The sequence below is a fragment of the Heliangelus exortis genome, chromosome 1 (assembly GCF_036169615.1).
Source record: "Heliangelus exortis chromosome 1, bHelExo1.hap1, whole genome shotgun sequence".
NCBI classification, from domain to species: Eukaryota; Metazoa; Chordata; class Aves; order Apodiformes; family Trochilidae; genus Heliangelus; species Heliangelus exortis.
The window spans coordinates 165,980,084-165,998,171 of NC_092422.1; the positions used below are offsets into that span (position 1 = coordinate 165,980,084).

The window sequence follows — 18,088 nt, forward strand, 5'->3', positions numbered from 1 at the left end:
ATGATTCCCAGTTGCCTGAGACCATTGTTTCACTACCTTTGAATTATGTGGCACACATCAAAAATACAGCCTTTGTATGATCCAGGGATATGAAAAACCACATGGGAACTAATCCAACATTATTAGTACACACAAACATTCTTTCGTCAAAATTTTACAAAAGATAACAAAGGCTTAAGTTTGTACCTTGATATTTTCCTTGATGAAACCAAAAGTTTTAGCCCTTTAGAAAATTTGTTTTATGATGCATGTTATTTATTATTGTTTGACCCATTACTTGAAATTAAGTGGGAGAGGAAAAAGCATCTTTTTTGCAGGCAAAAGAAGCTGTCAATATTGTTTACTTCACTTACAGAAATGTGTGGCTATACAACCAAATTAGGATCAAGACAAATCCTTAAATAGGAAAAGAATGCTTAGCTAACGTTCATTATTTTATCCACATTGCCTGCCTGCATGTAAATGAGATCTTTAATAAAAGGCTTGAGTTTAGTAAATGTAGGTTATCAGAAATATTTGTATGTTATGCATTAAATAATTGCTAATAACCTATGGTTTGGATACTGAAAGTGATTGGTAGAAGCACAGTGGGAATTCTTTGTCATGTAATGTCTTTTTGACAAAATTCAGGCAAAATTATTATTATAATATTATCATTATAAAATATTATGACAAGATTATCAAATTAAGTGTATAATAAAAGGAAAAAATAACACCTTATTTCTCTATATTAGCATGGCCTTAACTTTGAGACTGGCTTCCTGATTGTGGCTTAGTAGATCCCAGTAAAAACTGTGTTTCATGAAAACTTGAAAACACTGGATCTCCAAAAAGCACTGGATATTTCACAATTATCTGTTCAGCCAAACTTAACAAGTTGTAGGGTAAAAAACCCAGCTTGATCCTGTGGATAGGACAATAAACCTATCTGAAAACAATTTATAAAACTATCTAAAACATATCTGCTTTTTAATGACCATTTTGAAGTGTTTTCTAAACATTGTTATCATGGAACACTGTCCTACAAGATACAGTTTTATTAAAACTAAAAGCCTTCCAAGAAAATAAAGAAGTGGATATTTTACCATTCATAGGCTTAATCAGGTTTAATTCGCATTCAGGTCTTCTCTTTTAAAAACTGAACCAAATTTACAATATTTTTGTTACTCCTAATACCTCTTTTTTGTACTTATCTCCCTTTGCTAGTAAGATTTAAAATGCTCTGTTCTTGTGTCACCTCATTATGACTTCTTTTCCTTTATCTGCAAGTTTCAATTTAACTTGATGTAGATGTTTTACATATATTTTAGGCTAAATGTGAAGTATTTCCTCATGCCCATGAGGCATTCAGAAAGTTGATAAGTTCTACTTTCAAGGACACTCTAAATGAGGTTATTAAAATTCAACACTTTGCATATTATGATGGAGAAAAACGTGTGTCCCTGACAACAAAGGACATAGGTCAATTTAAGAAAGCTTCTCAATCTCTCTCTCCACAGCCACTGAACTGTTTGTGCCACTATTTGCAAAACCAAAATAAGAAAATATTACCAGGGAGGGAGGAGGAAAAGTGCAGAAGCCCAGGTCCTGTCCAAAAGTAAAAATCCATAGCCATCTGTTGTTTGTGTTACATGGATTTTGCAACTGTCATCTCCACTGTGCACGCCATTTCATCTTCACAGCAATATCACCAAAACACCCACAGAGATAAAAATCACAAATATTTTGAACGTACCATATGATATGTTATTTTCCAAATTAATAGCTGACAAAGTCACAATGAGAATTTGTCTATAGGTTACTTTTGTGTTGTCACCTAAAAAATTCTTTAAGGGTTTACTACTGTTTGGAACTACTTCACCTACTACTCAAAACTGAATAATTTAAGAAATACAGAAGAAGAAAGAGGAAGCTATTAAATGCTGACTTTTTAAATTATAAATGTGTTTAAAAATGGCAACGGTCCCTACATACACTTTTATAGCATCTTTCTTCAAAAAGTGTCCAGAGCTGTTCTGTAAATTATTTACTTACAAATATAATCTAGAATTTAAATGGACCTTGCTTTTTATGAACTTCAAATCAGCAAGACTATCCCACGATTCACAGCTGGGTATGGCTGGAAGGATTTATCAGCTCTTCAGCTAATCTCTATAACCTTGTGTCACACCAAAAATGTTCTTTAGGAAAAGCAAAAATAAGCAAAACCACCACCAGCAACAAAAAATTAAAACAAACAGAGCAAATAAATAAAAATCTAAACTGAAATTGTCCGTGAAAATATGACAGAAAGAGGGTTAGAGACAAGTGAGCAAACCAACTGCCTTTTCCCAGAGGAAATCTAAAACTCAAGGTCAGCTGTGTCTGAAATCACCAGACCTGTCACATGGCTTTCATAGCTGCCACGATGGCTCCTATCAAACCTACACTGAAAGCAATGAAAACAGTTTCACTGGAAACAGATTAAGCTTTGATACGAAGCTCTCCCATCACTTTTTGCAGTTAACTCTGCACAAAGTGAGAGGTGAAGTTTTGAAAAAGAATGAACTGAGAAAGTGAGAGCAGACATTTGATCTTTTTCTTGAATTCCTTAATGTGTGCATGTGTCAGAGCACAAAAATGGCTCTGTAAGTATATGAATACATATATAGTTTATGTATGTAAGGAAATATTCATGCACACACATTTTATATATGTATGCTTCATAGATATACAGAAATACAGGTTGTCCTGTCAGGATAACTCAATAAATTCCGCTTAATCCCAGCTTCTGTTCTCCAGTTACAAAAGTCTGGTGGTCTCAGTCACAGTCCCTTGAGTGCAGGAGTCCATCACAAAAACATCACCCTTAATTTAATACAATTGACAGTCTCTGCTCAAGAGAGGCAGAAGAAGGTGTTGCCATGGAGACTGAACTATTGCTCTTCTCCAGAGGATGCTTTTTTCAAGCACAGGCTGAACAGCAGAAGCTGTGCAATGCCTGTAACCTTGATCACATCACAGGATCTTGCTTTTTGTGATGGCTTTTTAGCAAACTCTAACAAACATCCAGGAGATGAAGGGGGGAGGGGAAAGAGAATGTAATAAAACATACATGTGAACCCCACAGCAAAACCCAGTATGAAAGTATAAATTATGCCAGATTGAGAGGGGAACAGAGTTTCATATTGATTGGATTTATCAGATTTGTCACCTCTGCTTAGTGCTTTCCTAACGGGGTGAATGCTGTGTTTGACCTATTTGCTGGAGTTAACCAGGACTGCAGGAGACCATATGGATTGCCAGATGGCCTGCTATAATTTAATGCCATTTATTCTAAGTATGAAGTAAGGGATAAACATAATTAACATTCTTTTAGCTCCTTACTGGATGCCTTTTATTAGCTCCCCCTCTCTTTTTTTTTTTTTTTTTTTTTTCCAGGCATTGAAAGGTAAGTTAATACCTTGTTACTGAAACACAGATGCCAGCTAATTACTGCAAGAGGCTGCAGCCTCCAAAGCAGAGTGTCTGCACAGACTCTAACTTATTCACTGACCCCACTGTGATGATTAATAGGTTGAATGCTAAGCCCTAATGAGGATGACAGATCTTAGATGTTTTCAGGTTACCATAATTAGTAGTATGATGAACACAGTGTTCATTGCAGATGTAGATATCACATTTACCTCATAGTAAACAATGCACCTTCTACTCATGGTCTGAATGTGTATTTCACGCTGCAGCACATCAAATGCTAAGGAATCAAACCACTTTCAGACACTAAAAACAATGGAGTGATTTCCTTCAGAAATGTTTTTCCTGATTGCTATTTCATATTCTGCCAGTGATTGTCTAAATGGCCTATTTTTTAGGAAGTGGTTCTAGAGAAGCTGTGGCTTCAAAGCATGTTTATATCAGGAAGGGTTGTCATTCTCAGCATTTTAAAACCACAAGTCTGTAACATGATATCCAAACAACTTTGCTTACTGTTCCTATGCTGATAAACTTCATAGTGACTGAAGTAGGTGTTAGCAAGAGGAAGGGTAAACAATTTTTTAATTTTTAATATCAATGTACAGGTGAAGTTATTATATCGTTACTCAGAACAGTAAAGGTAGTCTTGGAGAAAAAGTTGAAGTACAGAATGTTTTGTCTTTTACATGAAAAATTGGGCACGTTGCACCTCACATGTAAAAATGACCAAAGCTAAACATCCTGCGATTTGCCTCTGTGCTGGTAATAAAACTTGGGTCAACTTTGAGGTGACAGAAACGGCATAAATTAAATATTATTCAGAGATTAAAGCAAAAAGAACACACCTGAACTCCATAGAGATTCTGCCCTTAGAAAATTTAGCTCCAATTAAAAAACATGGTGAGAGAATCCAGACCAAAAGTCACAGCATAGGAAAAGCAGATTTTCAACCCCTGTGCTCTTCCCTTATTCCAGATGGTTCCAGCACTTGTTCAGAGGACTACACAGTTACATGTATGCCCTCCACAGTGAAACTGCTGAGGTACCCTTCAGGAGCAAATATATTGGAGTGCTTTTTAACTCCACTCCTGATTGCACTAGTTCAAGTTAGATCTTCACCTGGTGAATTTTGGCAGATCCCTTGGTTATTGTTGCTGATCCTATAAAATCCTTTATGATTCTCTATATATAGACAGGCCTCATCTCAAGTACAGAGTACAGTTCCGGACCTCTCACTTCAATAAGTGTATTGAGGTGCTGGAACAGGTCCAGAGGAGGGCAACAAAGCTGTGAAGGGACTAAGGAGAAAGTCTTACAAGGAGAGGCTAAGTGAGATAGTGTTGTTTAGCCTGGAGAAGAGACTCAGGGGGGACATTATCACTCTCTACAACTCCCTGTTGTAGAGAGGTGTTGAGGTTGTTGTCGGGTTGTGGTCAGGCTCTTCTCCCAGGCAACAAGTGACCGGAGAAGAGGGCATAGCCTGAAGCTGCACCAGGTGAGGTTCAGGTTGGATATCAGGAAGCACTTCCTCACAGAAAAGGTGATCAGCAATTGGAATGGACTGCTCAGGGAAGTGGTGGAGTCACCATCCCTGGAGGTGTTTAAGGAAAGGCTGGATGTGGCACTTAGTGCGGTGGTCTAGCCAGTGGGGTAGTGGTAGGTCATAGGCTGGACTTGATGAATTCAGAGGTCTTTTCCAGCCTCAATAATTCTGTGATTGTGGTGAATAATGTATGGTTCTCTACTATTATATGAATAAAAATGTGATCAAAATACCTGAACAGCAAGCTTTTGTTGATATTGGCACCATTTGTAAAGATACCTTTTATGGTCTCTGTCTCAGCATTGAAAAAAAGGAAGAGAATATAAAATGCTTAAAACCAGAAATGATGCACCTACCAGTGCTCTCTGATAAATTATGAAAAAAAAAGTAGCCTATATTTTGGCAAATTCTTTAATCCATAATGATAAAATCAGGTAGTAATTAACTTTAGTGTTCTGAGACCACAGGGAAAAAAAAAACCAAACTATGATATATTCAAATTTCACAAATGTCTTACCTCCTGCATACATGACAGCCAACATTATTGATGATATCCAAGCTATCTCACTATAAGATGTGTGGAAGATTTCTTGTATTTCTTTGAAGAATACTGTGATGGCTTTGGGGAATGCATAGGAAAATCCAATGGAGATAAAAGCCCCAAAGACCACAACCCACCCCCAGCCTCCATCTGGAGGTGGGTGCTCTGGAGCTCCTATTGCTGGTGGCATCTTTGGTCTCTGTCTCTTCTCCAACTAGGCTGAAAAAGAAGAGAAAAAACAATGTTTTAACAGTTTTCTATTTTTCTTTATCAAACCTCACTGTTCAGTCATTATCTTCAGGGATTATAAAGAATCTCCAGAGCAGAGACCAGTTTCCAGTTTTCACTGGGCCACAGAACACACTGTTTTTAGAAGCAAAACCTGTTCTGTAAAAAAACTTGTGGCAAGAATATTTTGAACAGCCTATTCAAAATGAGGCACTCTTACAATTCACAGATTTCTGTCACTGAAGGTGTATTTGTGATTACTTATTTACTTGAAAGTGTCTTGTCTGCAGAGGTTAATTTAGGTAGTTCTACTACAAACAGTGGGGTTTAGTACAGGAATGAAGCAGAAAAAAAGCCCTGAAAATTAGTCTTAAAAAAAGCAATGGAAAAAGGCTACAGTAAATTATCAGTAAATGCTATTGTGCTTGTGTGTGTGCAAGATTTACCAGTACCTCAGCAAAATCATCAGCAACAAATGCAAGGAATAGTCATTACACAAATTTTTAATATATGTTGTCATTATCCAATTTTTTGTCATTGTTGATACCTCTTGCTTACTTCATGAGAACACCTAAAAAGCAGGATCTAATGAGAGACTTAAAATTCCCTGTGTATCCATAATATAAATACAAAATACTACAATTCCATATTGTACTCTTACTTTTTAAAGTTTCATCTTCCTATTATTTGATGTTGATATTATTTTCAGGAATTACTGGCCCAAGTTGGCGTTTGATGGAACTATTTTTGTTCTGTTTCCACATGTCAGAAGAAATCAGAAAGCTTTTCACTAGTAAACTCCCAATTTTTCCTCAGCTGTTCTCTAATGAAGAATTTAACATAGTAGATGCCACCAGAGTGATATCTTTTAGAGGTTTTGAGAGGTGCAATCAGCACATTTAGGCTGCTCAAGAAATCATAGGTAATCCACATAAAACTCCTTAGTCTTAAAATACAATTCATATGGTTATTAAAATTCTGACATCTAAAAACTTAAGCTTTGTACATTTTGCATAACAATTTTAGAAATCATGTAGTAGCTAAAATCCATTCTGTAATTCTGAGATTTTTCCACTATAAAATCCCTTCTTAAACACAGAGTTGGAGTCCACTGTGTTTTCTTGGTAATCCAGCCTACAGCATACATACATACATACAGCATACAGCCTACACATACAGCATGAACTGAAAATTCCTCCTTCATCCTGTTTATTGGGCATTTAGGCAACTTATTCAATTCATCTCCTGCCACCCTGGTACCAGAAGCTGTGGATGCTAACAGTGTGTAGGATGCTGTTATGCTTGCAATTGCCAGCAAGTCTCTATGTCATTTCTTCCATGCCATTTATGGCATATTCCAATTTCTCACAGCAAACTGCATTAGCAGTGGGAGTGATATGATTACTTTAACAAAAACTAAAAAATGAACTTTGTCAGCTTATATTAATCTCCTGGAATAGTGTTTGAAGTACTTTCAAGGTAAATGCCATGCAATCGTGCCACAGAACTAGCAAAGTGTTGCTTTTGAGATTATCTTTAACTAGGCTAGCCCTGGTATAGAAGCCCCACTATAAATCTGATTCTCCACTTTACTGAAGCTGATCACGAGCATCACCCTGATTATTGGCAGACCTCCAGGGAGAAGCTGTATCACCCACTAAAACATCTGATTTCTGTGCAAGGCTGTAAAAGCTCAGGTAGTTTGGCTTCTGCATCACATCATAGAGACTTGCTGTTGGCAGCAACAGATATCTATTGCTCTGTGAACAGAGTACATAAATCTTTTTATAGATGTCCATAAAGAAACTCTGGCACATACTTTTTTTTCTGCTTATCTTGGTCTCGGCTTAATATTAGTCTATAGACATTCAGCAGTGAGGAAAACCTCAGCCTCCCACTAGTAGCAGTTGGATAAGCAGAGACAGTTCTAGTTGCTGAGACTTAACTTTGGCGAAGTAGCTAAATTCCAGTTTGGTTTTGCTGAGTCAGGAGCCATTAGAAGGAAGAGTATCAGAGTATCTCAGAAAGCCCATTGTAACTTACAATGCACATAGTGATGATCAGTTGCCTTTAAAAGCACAAAATTTCAAACTGTCATGAAAAGCAGAATCGAGTGACAGTAAACAACAGAATTTGTTATCTGTCCCAGAAAGCTGTTCTGCTCATCTGAAAAAACTTTGAGTTATTTCCTAAAAAAAAGGTTAACTATTGTTTTCTTACACTTCAAAGGTTCGAGCATATTTGTTTTCATATTTCATGTTCACATGACAACACTTAAATCTCTATTATAAATTTAGTAATGCCACAACATCAAGGCATTGCTCTCAATAAAAATGGAAAGGGATTATAATTTCATTAAGATAGCACTTCTTTTTCTAAAAATAATGCACAACCACTTTGAAAAATCACTGCCACCACATTAGTCAGGTTCCTAAACTGAAGGTTCTTAAGTGTAACTAAGGCATTGGAATACTGGAAAGATCCTGTTATACCCAGTTCTTCAGGTCAGCAGAGCAGGCTATGACAGTTTAGTGCTTTCTTCCCTTCAAAAGCTTCACAGCAAATTAAGAAGGCATTAGGGAGAAGAGCAAAGAGGCATTGGCTGCTCCTGTCCCTCAGCCTAGAGGCAAATGGCTGCAAAGCCCCCTCCATGGCCAGCTTGTAGTGATGCTGCAGGAAAAGTCTCTCTGCTGACTTACACTAGACATCATTGGAACAAAGAAGAGTCTGGATCATTGTATGTCACACCTCCTGTGTAGCCCACAGAACAGAGTTAATAATAGCTTCCCTGATGTTCCTTTATGACTGTGATAGCCAATTTTAACTCCAATTAATAAAGGTGAAAAAGAAAAAAAAACAAAAAGCAACCAAACAAAAAAACAACTAACCAAATAAAACCTAACCAACCAACCAAAACCAAAAATATGCTGGCACCAGGAGGAAAAAAAAAAAAAAATGTATCAGAAACATTGAATCCAGTGTCTCAAATACCCCATGCCTGCTCACAAGCTAAAGAAACTCCCTTGTAAAATCTACTCAATATTCCCAAAACTGCACCCCTCTAAAAGCAGTCTAGCACACATCAATGTAACTACCTGTATTCTAAGCTTAATTGGTAAGATGTAGGTAGTATAGGTAGAATATGGAAAAGTGCAAAATCCTTTAGAAATCAAAACAAAACAGTATTTTGGATGAGTGGAGAAGAAAACTAAGGTGAGAGGCAGAAGAGGGAGGAATGAAGCCTTTTCAGGTCTCTCAGCATTTATCATAGGCTGTGAAGAGTACAAAGAAATATGGTAGAAAGCATACAAGTGGCCATGTGTGATGATGCTTATGAGAAGGACGGTACTAGGCCAGAAAAATTTAAAACAAACCACCAAAAAGCAGCACTTGAGTCAATAAAGGCTGCCACCAGCTTTTTTAGTCGGTCATGTGAATTTCATCATGTGCCTAATGCTAAAGAGTGAGTGCTGCTCATACCAATGCTTTTATAGGCAAGCAGGGGGTGAGGAATGCTACCTGCCCTCTGCCTGGGCAAGCAGCAAGGGAACAGTGACTGAAGCCTGTCCTGAGTGAAGCCATCAATCTCCCTTCCCTCTGTCAGACACACGGAGGTTGCTCAGGCTTCCCACACCCTGAGTCAGACCATACAGAAGGATTTTCTCCTAAGCTTTTTCTAGTTCCCCAGTATAAATCCCATTTATGTAAGCAGTGAACAAGAACATGGCTTGCTGTAGAAAGAGCTGCATGTGTCTACTAAGAACAAGAGAGAAACAGGGCAAGAGGACATTTAAAATATCTGATATGCTACATTTAGTATTATATGGGTCTCAGTGCATTTGAACTTCATTGAGCAAATGAGAAATAGTGGCAAAAGAAAGGGAAAAAGAGAGAAGGAGGAAATGAGGAAGGAAGGGAAAGAAAGAAAAAAAACCCATGGCAAATAGAATGAGAATGCAACCAGCAAGCAACAAGGTCAAGCTAAGAGCAAATGTTACAGACAAATAATGTATCTTGCTATCATGCACCACAGACTTCAGTCACTCATGATCAACCTGTTCAGACTGCTCTTGTACCAATGTTTCATTAATATTCTGCAGTTGCCAGCTGACAGAATCAGCTACCAACACAACAGCTTGTCAAAGACTCTTCTGAAAATGGGCTGTGTTCTCTTGTTTACAGAGACTCTGATTTTACAGGGAGCTTTAGTTTTGTTTTCTGCAACATTAAAATGACTGTTTTCTACTTGCATTTTGTCTGCCTCATCCTCAGTGTGGCCCATCACCACTTGAATCAGCAGCCGTTTGTCACAGGGTGAAAGAGCTGGCATGTGAAAAATCTGTTCCCAGTTGCTGTAGGATAGTAGGAATATCTGGCACTTGTGTAGTGCATTCCAGTTCCACACAGCAAGCCAAAGGCTGCAAAAAGCTTCACAAAGTTGAGCAAACTCAGTTTTACAACATCCCCGTAGGGTGATTCAGAATTATGATCCACTTTTAGACATGGGAAACAAATGCACTAACAGGCTAAATAATCTGACTAAATCTTCTCCCACATCAGTGGCAGAGCTGGGATGTGGACTTCTGTCCAAGTAAACTGTGAATTACGACTGTGATTTAAAAGTACATGTGTGTTTTAGAAGCTCATTAAGAAACAAATGGAGATTAATTGCACTGCTTAATACAGGAGGAGTATTTGTGTTAGGAGCATAGGTGGGATACAATATTTGCTTTATAGGTTTGAATAGTCTGCTCTATCTTACCCCTAATGAACATTAACCAAATTGTTGCATTTGAAACAAATGACGGTGTGGTGGCACTAGCAAAACAATGAGCAATATAGGAACTAAACTCTTATAAAAGATCCTTGCTTAAAAGCTGCAAAAAATTTGATTCCCTTATTTTTATTAAGAGCTCTTACATGAGGTCCAAACAGGTTGGCAATATAGTGGGTAACATCTCATCAAATGGCATTGCCTCACCGACTCCTACAAGCTATTGTCACTATCTTGTGAGCAACATTCAGTATTTGAAGGAAATATATCTTATTAGTTTTGTGAGATGGTTTTGCTGTGACTTGGGATTTTGTTGTAGAGAAAGGGAGGATGCAGAAAGACTCTGACTGAAGGGATCAGGAGAGCTTGTTCTCTGTTTATAGCTCTAACTACGCAGCTCTGGAGGCTACGCAGCTTCTAATGAGCTCTGGTAGCCATCCCTAAAGAACTGGCTAATCATCTTGAAAGAGAAAAATAGTCCACATTTTGCCTGAATGTCTGCATTCAGAGACTGAGGGGTATGTGATAAATGAGACCCAGGTAAATGAAAGATTCACTCAGAATCTGACTTTACTGCTTTTTTTCCCCAGTAGGTTCTAACCTGCAGGACAAATAAACTCTGTGTGAGAACAAAACTGCTAAAATGTGCTCAGGCTACCTAGCATTTTAGAAAGCTGCTGTTTTTTGCAGTTTCTCCAACAGGCTTGAATCAAAGGGTTATGTCTGTGAATGCTTTCCATGCTTTTATGTGCCAATAAACTATAGAATATATATGATATTATGTTATGTTGTTATATGTTATGTTATGTTATGTTGTTATGTTATGCTATATTATGTTATGTTGTTATGTTATGTTATATTATGTTATGTTATGTTATGTTACGTTGATTATGCTTTGCAATGCTACGTTATGCCATGTTATATTATATATTTTATTAAATAGTATTCACGGGGCTTTTTTAGGATTTACTATTTTTGCCAAAAGTCTAAGCAAATCTTAAAAAAAATCACCAGTCTTAATTTGCAAGCCTGTTTTGCTTCAGTCCTTAACAGCACAGTATCCAACAATATGAAAATATATTACTTCGGGTAATTTAAAAATAAAAAAATAGTTTATTGAGAAAAGACAAACTACTTGTGTTTTTTCCCTCAGAGAGGAGATGAATAAACTAGTTCTAAATATTCATATCTATGAAACAAACATGGAGTTATTCAACCCATCCATAATTTACAGTTAGAATCAATATTATAGTATACTTGTCATTTCACTGAAGCAGTAACAAGGCAAGTATGTGCTTGAAGACAGTGTGGAAAAGTAATAGCCCTTTGCACATCACACATCCCAAGCAGGCATATTAATATCATTCTTCCATATGCCTGGGAGGTTAGCAGAGGCAGCTCCGTGGAGGGAAGCAGAAAAGAGGGAAAGGCACATGTTGCAAGATAAAAATAAATGAACAATCCCAATAACTTCCTTTCTTCTTAGGGTTGGTTTGGCTTTGCAATGGGCTGATTTTTAGTAACAGCATCAGCTGAGCAGATAATCGGATGGAAAAAGAAACAAGAACTGTTTGTTGAGTTAAACAAGGATGACTACAGATGTAATTTACTGATGTCTGTGGGAATAAAGAAAGGCCTAATTCACTTTTACCAAGATGACTGGAATAAAAGCACGTCATGTAATTCCTTCTTCCTGTTTGAAGATTATAAATACTATTACTGAGACAGAAGTGAGCCCTGTAAGATATTGCTTTATAAAAAGTAAAAGTGTATAAATTACACTGTGAGAGTGCAATTAAAATCCCATTCACACCAAGACCCTATTTAATCATGGTTTAAACAGAGACTGAGGCCAAAAGCTCTTACTAAGTAACTCAATAAACTCAGGTTTTCACAGAACTTGAACTCAAGTCTGAAAAAATTATATTGAAACTATACTGGAATTGCTGCATCATTCAAATGAGATTTTGAGCACAGCTGAGACACTAGTAAGGTAACATAATTTGTCAAAACTAATATTAATGCATCATTCATAATTGACTTTTGTTGAGGGAGTTTTTGGTGTCTTTTTGTGGTTATTTTATTTGTTTTGTTTTTTGTGTTTTATTGTTGGTTGGTTGGTTGGTTGGTTGGTTTTGATTGCTTTGGGGTTTTTTTTAATCTCATATGTTCTGCTGCCACATTTTCCAGGGAAGCCATCATCTGTATTCACAATCAGAGTCATGGCTTGAACTTCTATTTATCATGTCTTCTGTTATTACCTTTTTTCATTGCCTTGAAGGAAACCTAAATGACCGGCTTACTCTTGATGACTAAATGCCTGGATTACTGAAGTTAAGTGAAATGAATTCCAATCAAAGTTATTGCAATTCCGTTTTAATTACTTCAAAAAAAGCAGTCAACAGACTGAATATCTAGCCTGAAGAGGTTGGCACTATGTCCAGATTGCAGTTCACTGAAATGAAATGCTGATGGATAAATTGAAAACGCCACTGATCCAGTATGAAGAATTAATCAGTTTTAACAATAAGTTGATTGAGGTTGATGAAAAGTTCTGCATACACAGAAAAAAATAAACCATCAAACTAATCAACCTTTCAAAAAACCCAAACCAAAAGCTTTGTTGTGCCATTAAAGAAGTAGCTGTAATAAGCTCTGTTAACCACATCATTTATAGTTCAAAGTGTTGGCTCCCTTCACTGCAAGAATATTGATCCACTTATTAATTAATTTCTAATCACAATACCAAACTTTAAATTCTGGTACTGCTTGCTCACATTTAACTATGGTAAATCTAGCAGCTTTACAACCTGCTCTATAAGCTAATTACTTTAACCCTGTATACACCAATTTTGAACAAATTTTGTCAATAAAAGTCCTTCTAGCACATCAACACACATATTCTTCAAAATTCACATTGAATTCATGTTGCAAAAAAGAACACCTAGCATAAAGGAAGCCATGTAAAATTGGAGCTGCATGCTTGATATATATTTTTAAGAGTTCCAGTGTTTGGAAGATGGAAAGTTATAATTTTCACTTTTTTGTAATATGTCATAAATGGGAGAACTAAAGTTTCAAGTCAGTGCTAATGGAGTTGTCTGCACAGCTGCTGTGTATTGCTTGGAAATAAATAGCATAATATTTTCAAAACAGCAGATTTTCCATTATCATTAATAATAGATATTCATGTTAGTATCATTCTCTCATTACCAAGCTGCAGAAGAAAATATCAGTGCTGGGAAAAGTAGTCTATTCTTAGTCTGTACTATTAGTTAAGGTTTCCAAAATCAAAATTCATATATTTTTACATAAACATATAATTTGGAACTGGCAATATTTAATTCTTTTATTGCTGAGCAAAATATTCACATCCATCTATCAGCTTAATGTTTGATGTTATGAAGATGCAACGGATTCCAATTCAAATTCTGCTGACATTAATTTCTGTAAACTGTATCAAAGTTGCTCCGTGCTCTTGGGATTAGAATCCATCGCCTGCTGTCTTCTCTACTTCATACTTTATGGCATGGTGTGCTTTCTGCATGTCCCACCACTTGCCAGAACCCTGCCAGAATCATCTCACATATACTGGGGAAATATTTATCCTCCATGCTTGTGCAGCACATGACTCCCCTGGGTGGAAATAGTTACTAAAGGTTAAGCCTCAGTGACAACTACTTAGATTATGTAATAGGAAGTAAACAGATCTGGATTCTGTTCCTAAGAACATATGACTGAAAACACATACCAGACCAAGGCTGGAAAATAACTCTAGGCTGCAAAAGCTTCTACAGGGTTCGTATTTCATTTATTCCTGCCAGTTTGGAAATTGTTACTACTTTAAGAAATATTTTTCTATCTTATTAAAATGGAAAACGTTTAAGAGCGCTTCTGATGACACAGAGACTTGTAGAAGTGTGAACTGGGAAATCTGATGAATTATGAAATATCTGTTAGCAAAGCTACAGTTTAACTTATTTAATATAGAGAAAAATCACATAAATAAGGCAAAAAGGGAATGGGCAGAAAACTTGCAACGAGGAAAACAGCTTTTAAAATAATTTTCTTGGGAACTATTATATCCTGGAAAAGCAAGAACAGTTCCTGCAATTGTAGGTGTCCAGTCTAAAAAACTCCTTAGGATTTAGGTCATTATTCAGTAATGTAGATTTTAAAATCTGTTTGAGAGTAGAGAAAACCATTTATTTGTATGAAATAAAATATAAAACATACACATTATTTCAAACTGAAAAATCCATTTGATACAGCTGTTCAGGAAAGGCTTGATGTGTGAGTATCTTTCTGCTAGTGAAAGTCATAATGTGAGCCAATGATTCCAAGCTTAATATCGTCAAAAGATAAATTATCCAGAGGTCCTTCAGAATTCTTAAAACATAGTAGGTCAGAAGACAGATGAATGGAGATACAAGAGAGATGGGAATAAATAAATAAAGAAAGACACAAAGAGGAAGGAAGGAAGGAAGGAAGGAAGGAAGGAAGGAAGGAAGGAAGGAAGGAAGGAAGGAAGGAAGGAAGGAAGGAAGGAAGGAAGGAAGGAAGGAAGGAAGGAAGGAAGGAAGGAAGGAAGGAAGGAAGGAAGGAGAGGAAGGAAGGAAGGAAGGAAGGAAGGAAGGAAGGAAGGAAGGAAGGAAGGAAGGATAGGAAGGAAGGAAGGAAGGAAGGAAGGAAGGAAGGAAGAGGAAGGAAGGAAGGAAGGAAGGAAGGAAGGAAGGAAGGAAGGAAGAAGGAGGAAGGAAGGAGGAAGAAGAAAATGAAAAAGGAAAAGAAAAAGAAAAAGAAAAAGAAAAGAAAAAGAAAAAGAAAAAAGAAAAAGAAAAAGAAAGAAAAGAAAAAGAAAGAGAGAGGGAGAACGAAAGAACGAAAGAACCAAAGAAAAAAGAAGAGAAAGAAGAGAAAAGAAGAGAAAGAAAGGAAAGGAAAGGAAAGAAAAGAAGGAAAAGGAAAGGAAAGGAAAGGAAAGGAAGGAAAGGAAAGAAGGAAAGGAAAGGAAAGGAAAGAAAGGAAAGGAAAGGAAAGGAAAGGAAAGGAAAGGAAAGGGAAAGGAAAGGAAAAGGAAAAGAAAGGAAAGGAAAAGGAAAGGAAAAAGAAAGGAAAGGAAAGGAAAGAAAGAAAGGAAAGGAAAGGAAAGGAAAGGAAAGGAAAGGAAAGAAAGGAAAGGAAAGGAAAGGAAAGGAAAGGAAAGGAAAGGAAAGAAAGGAAAGGAAAGGAAAGGAAAGGAAAGGAAGCAAAAAAGAAAGAAAGAAAAAGAAAAAGAGAGAGAGAGAAAGAGAGGGAGAAAGAACAAAAGAAAGAATGAAAGAACGAAAGAAGAAGAATGAATGAATGAATGAACGAAAGAACAAAAAGAACGAAAAGAAAGAACGAAAGAATGAAAGAAAGAAAGAAAAAAAGAAAGAAAAAAAAGAAAGAAAAAGAATGAACTCCAACTTCACAAAATTTAGCAAAAAGGAAAACTGCTTATATATGTATTAAAAATGTTTTTAGAACTGAATCAGTTCATAAATTTAAGTGAAAGAATTCTAAAAATGCCAACATTTTTCTCACCGACAACTCAGTTTTTTCAAGCCAGAGACATTAATCATCATTTTATAAAACCCATGATGAGAGATACCCATGGCTCTGAAAAAGCAAAATATGCCAGCAGGGTACGTTCCTCACTCCAAATGACTCTGATTCCAGGCAGATGGATAGTCATGCAGATATGCTAGCATGGTGCTCATGTTTGGGGCCATGAATGGGCCATCCTTCAAGATGCACTTCTTAAGCCCAGAAATCAGATTTTATAGCAACTTGAGGACTGTGCAGGGCAAGGTAGCAACTCTAACTACATAGTGTTAGACAACAGGTCCATCCCACTCAACTTGCAGTCTTATGCTAAGAATTTATGCTGTCAAAAGATTGTAAAAGAGGCTCTATTCTTGTTTGGTGGCATGTAACTTTGGGCAGACAGCTAAATAAATGAGATAAATGTTTACATAGGACAGTGTAGCACTACTACACAGATATGCATGCTATCCCTTCATGGCTAAAATTGGCTACTAGGAGAAAAATAGCTACGTTAGCTCAGTATCACATCAAAGCATCTTAGCTCTACTCAGGTATCATGGCACTGAGATACATAAAATAAGTACATGCATGATGATTATTTGTCTAGTCTGCAACATGATGATAAAAAATTCATTTGAAGTAAGTACCAAAACTAATATAATTTAGGCAACAGCAATGTTTTAGCATAAACAAATACAGGGAAGGAAGAAGTTATGATTCTATTTGATTTCCATGGGAAGGAAGAGGATGTTTAATTACAAACTTACTATGTACTTTGTCCAAGTGTTAATGAGGTGATCTACTGATATATATACAAAACAACTTTAAAGACCAGGATGGTTTGATCAAATTCTGATGTGTACTCCTCCACCCATTGTGAGAAATTGGACATGGGGAGATCAAAAAACCTCTCGTCTGTTATGGACAGCACTTCTTCCTAACACAGTACATAACATTCAAAGAGTACACCAATTGCTGTACCTCTCAGAGAGCAGTTCTACAGTGCTACAGCTAAAACAATCTTGAACTAATTAGCAACTAGCTCTGGAATTCATGAAGAGTATAATAAACATCATATTATTCTAACGTGTACCTTTTGCATCTTTTTTTATTCTGCCATTTACTAAATCCTCATTAATCATCTAACACGTATGTGTCAAGCCTCTGGTTCTGCTCTGGCACAGTGGCACTGAAAAGCTGTTTAGTGCTTGTAAATACACTCAAAGAGATGAAGAGATGACCATCCATTGAAGGACACAAGAGAAGTGCTTTATAAGACTGAAACCACTGCCATCAGACATATCTGAAGAATCTAAAAATCCATTTTTTCCCCTTATTTTTGATACATTCCATATATTAGTTTACCATCATAGATATTCCACTTAAGCCCAGCACTGTGCATTTATCATGTATAATTTCACCTCCTCAGCTTGCAGTGGCGACCATGAACCTTCTGGAACATACACCTTCTCACCAGAACTTACCAACTATTTTAGCTCCTTTCAAACACTACAAGAGGAAATCCTTTTCTAAGCACAAGTGGGAGACCCAAATAGGCCACTCTCAGGGCTGCAGACGCAAACAGTAGACCTGAAAATTGAAGTCCTGAAGTGTAACAGTCTGATAATTATGTGGATATGAGCTTCCTATTGCAATAGTTCTTGTTTCTCTGGTAATTTACTCATTTTTGACAGAGAATATAGGATAGCATTGCGTCATTACTCAAAAGCAACCTGAAAAATGAGCAAGGAGATGCACTTTTCTTGATATATGCTGGACTCTAAACTGTAAAACTTCTCCCATGTGCCAAAGTGCATATCCCCTCTTTGCCAAAACCACACCAAAATAAACAAACTCACAAGCATTACCTTTCACATTTCTGTTTCACCACCAGAACAGCTTTACACATCACATCATTCTCTTGTGACAAGAGATAACATAGCATAAAACTCATTCTCACTATTGAGAGTCTTGATCA

At 36.7% G+C, this 18,088-nt stretch overlaps 1 protein-coding gene across 3 annotated transcripts in view; it reads right to left on the reverse strand.

Annotated features, from left to right (window-relative positions):
- The window catches only part of SLC16A7 (solute carrier family 16 member 7), an 84,655-nt gene that overhangs the window by 29,355 nt on the left and 37,212 nt on the right, over positions 1-18,088 (reverse strand). For all 3 annotated transcript variants that reach the window (XM_071733517.1, XM_071733518.1, XM_071733519.1), the window contains exon 2: positions 5,514-5,756. In XM_071733517.1, coding sequence (XP_071589618.1) covers positions 5,514-5,727 — 214 coding nt within the window. In that variant the 5' untranslated portion in view covers positions 5,728-5,756. The remainder of the gene's footprint in view (positions 1-5,513; positions 5,757-18,088) is intronic.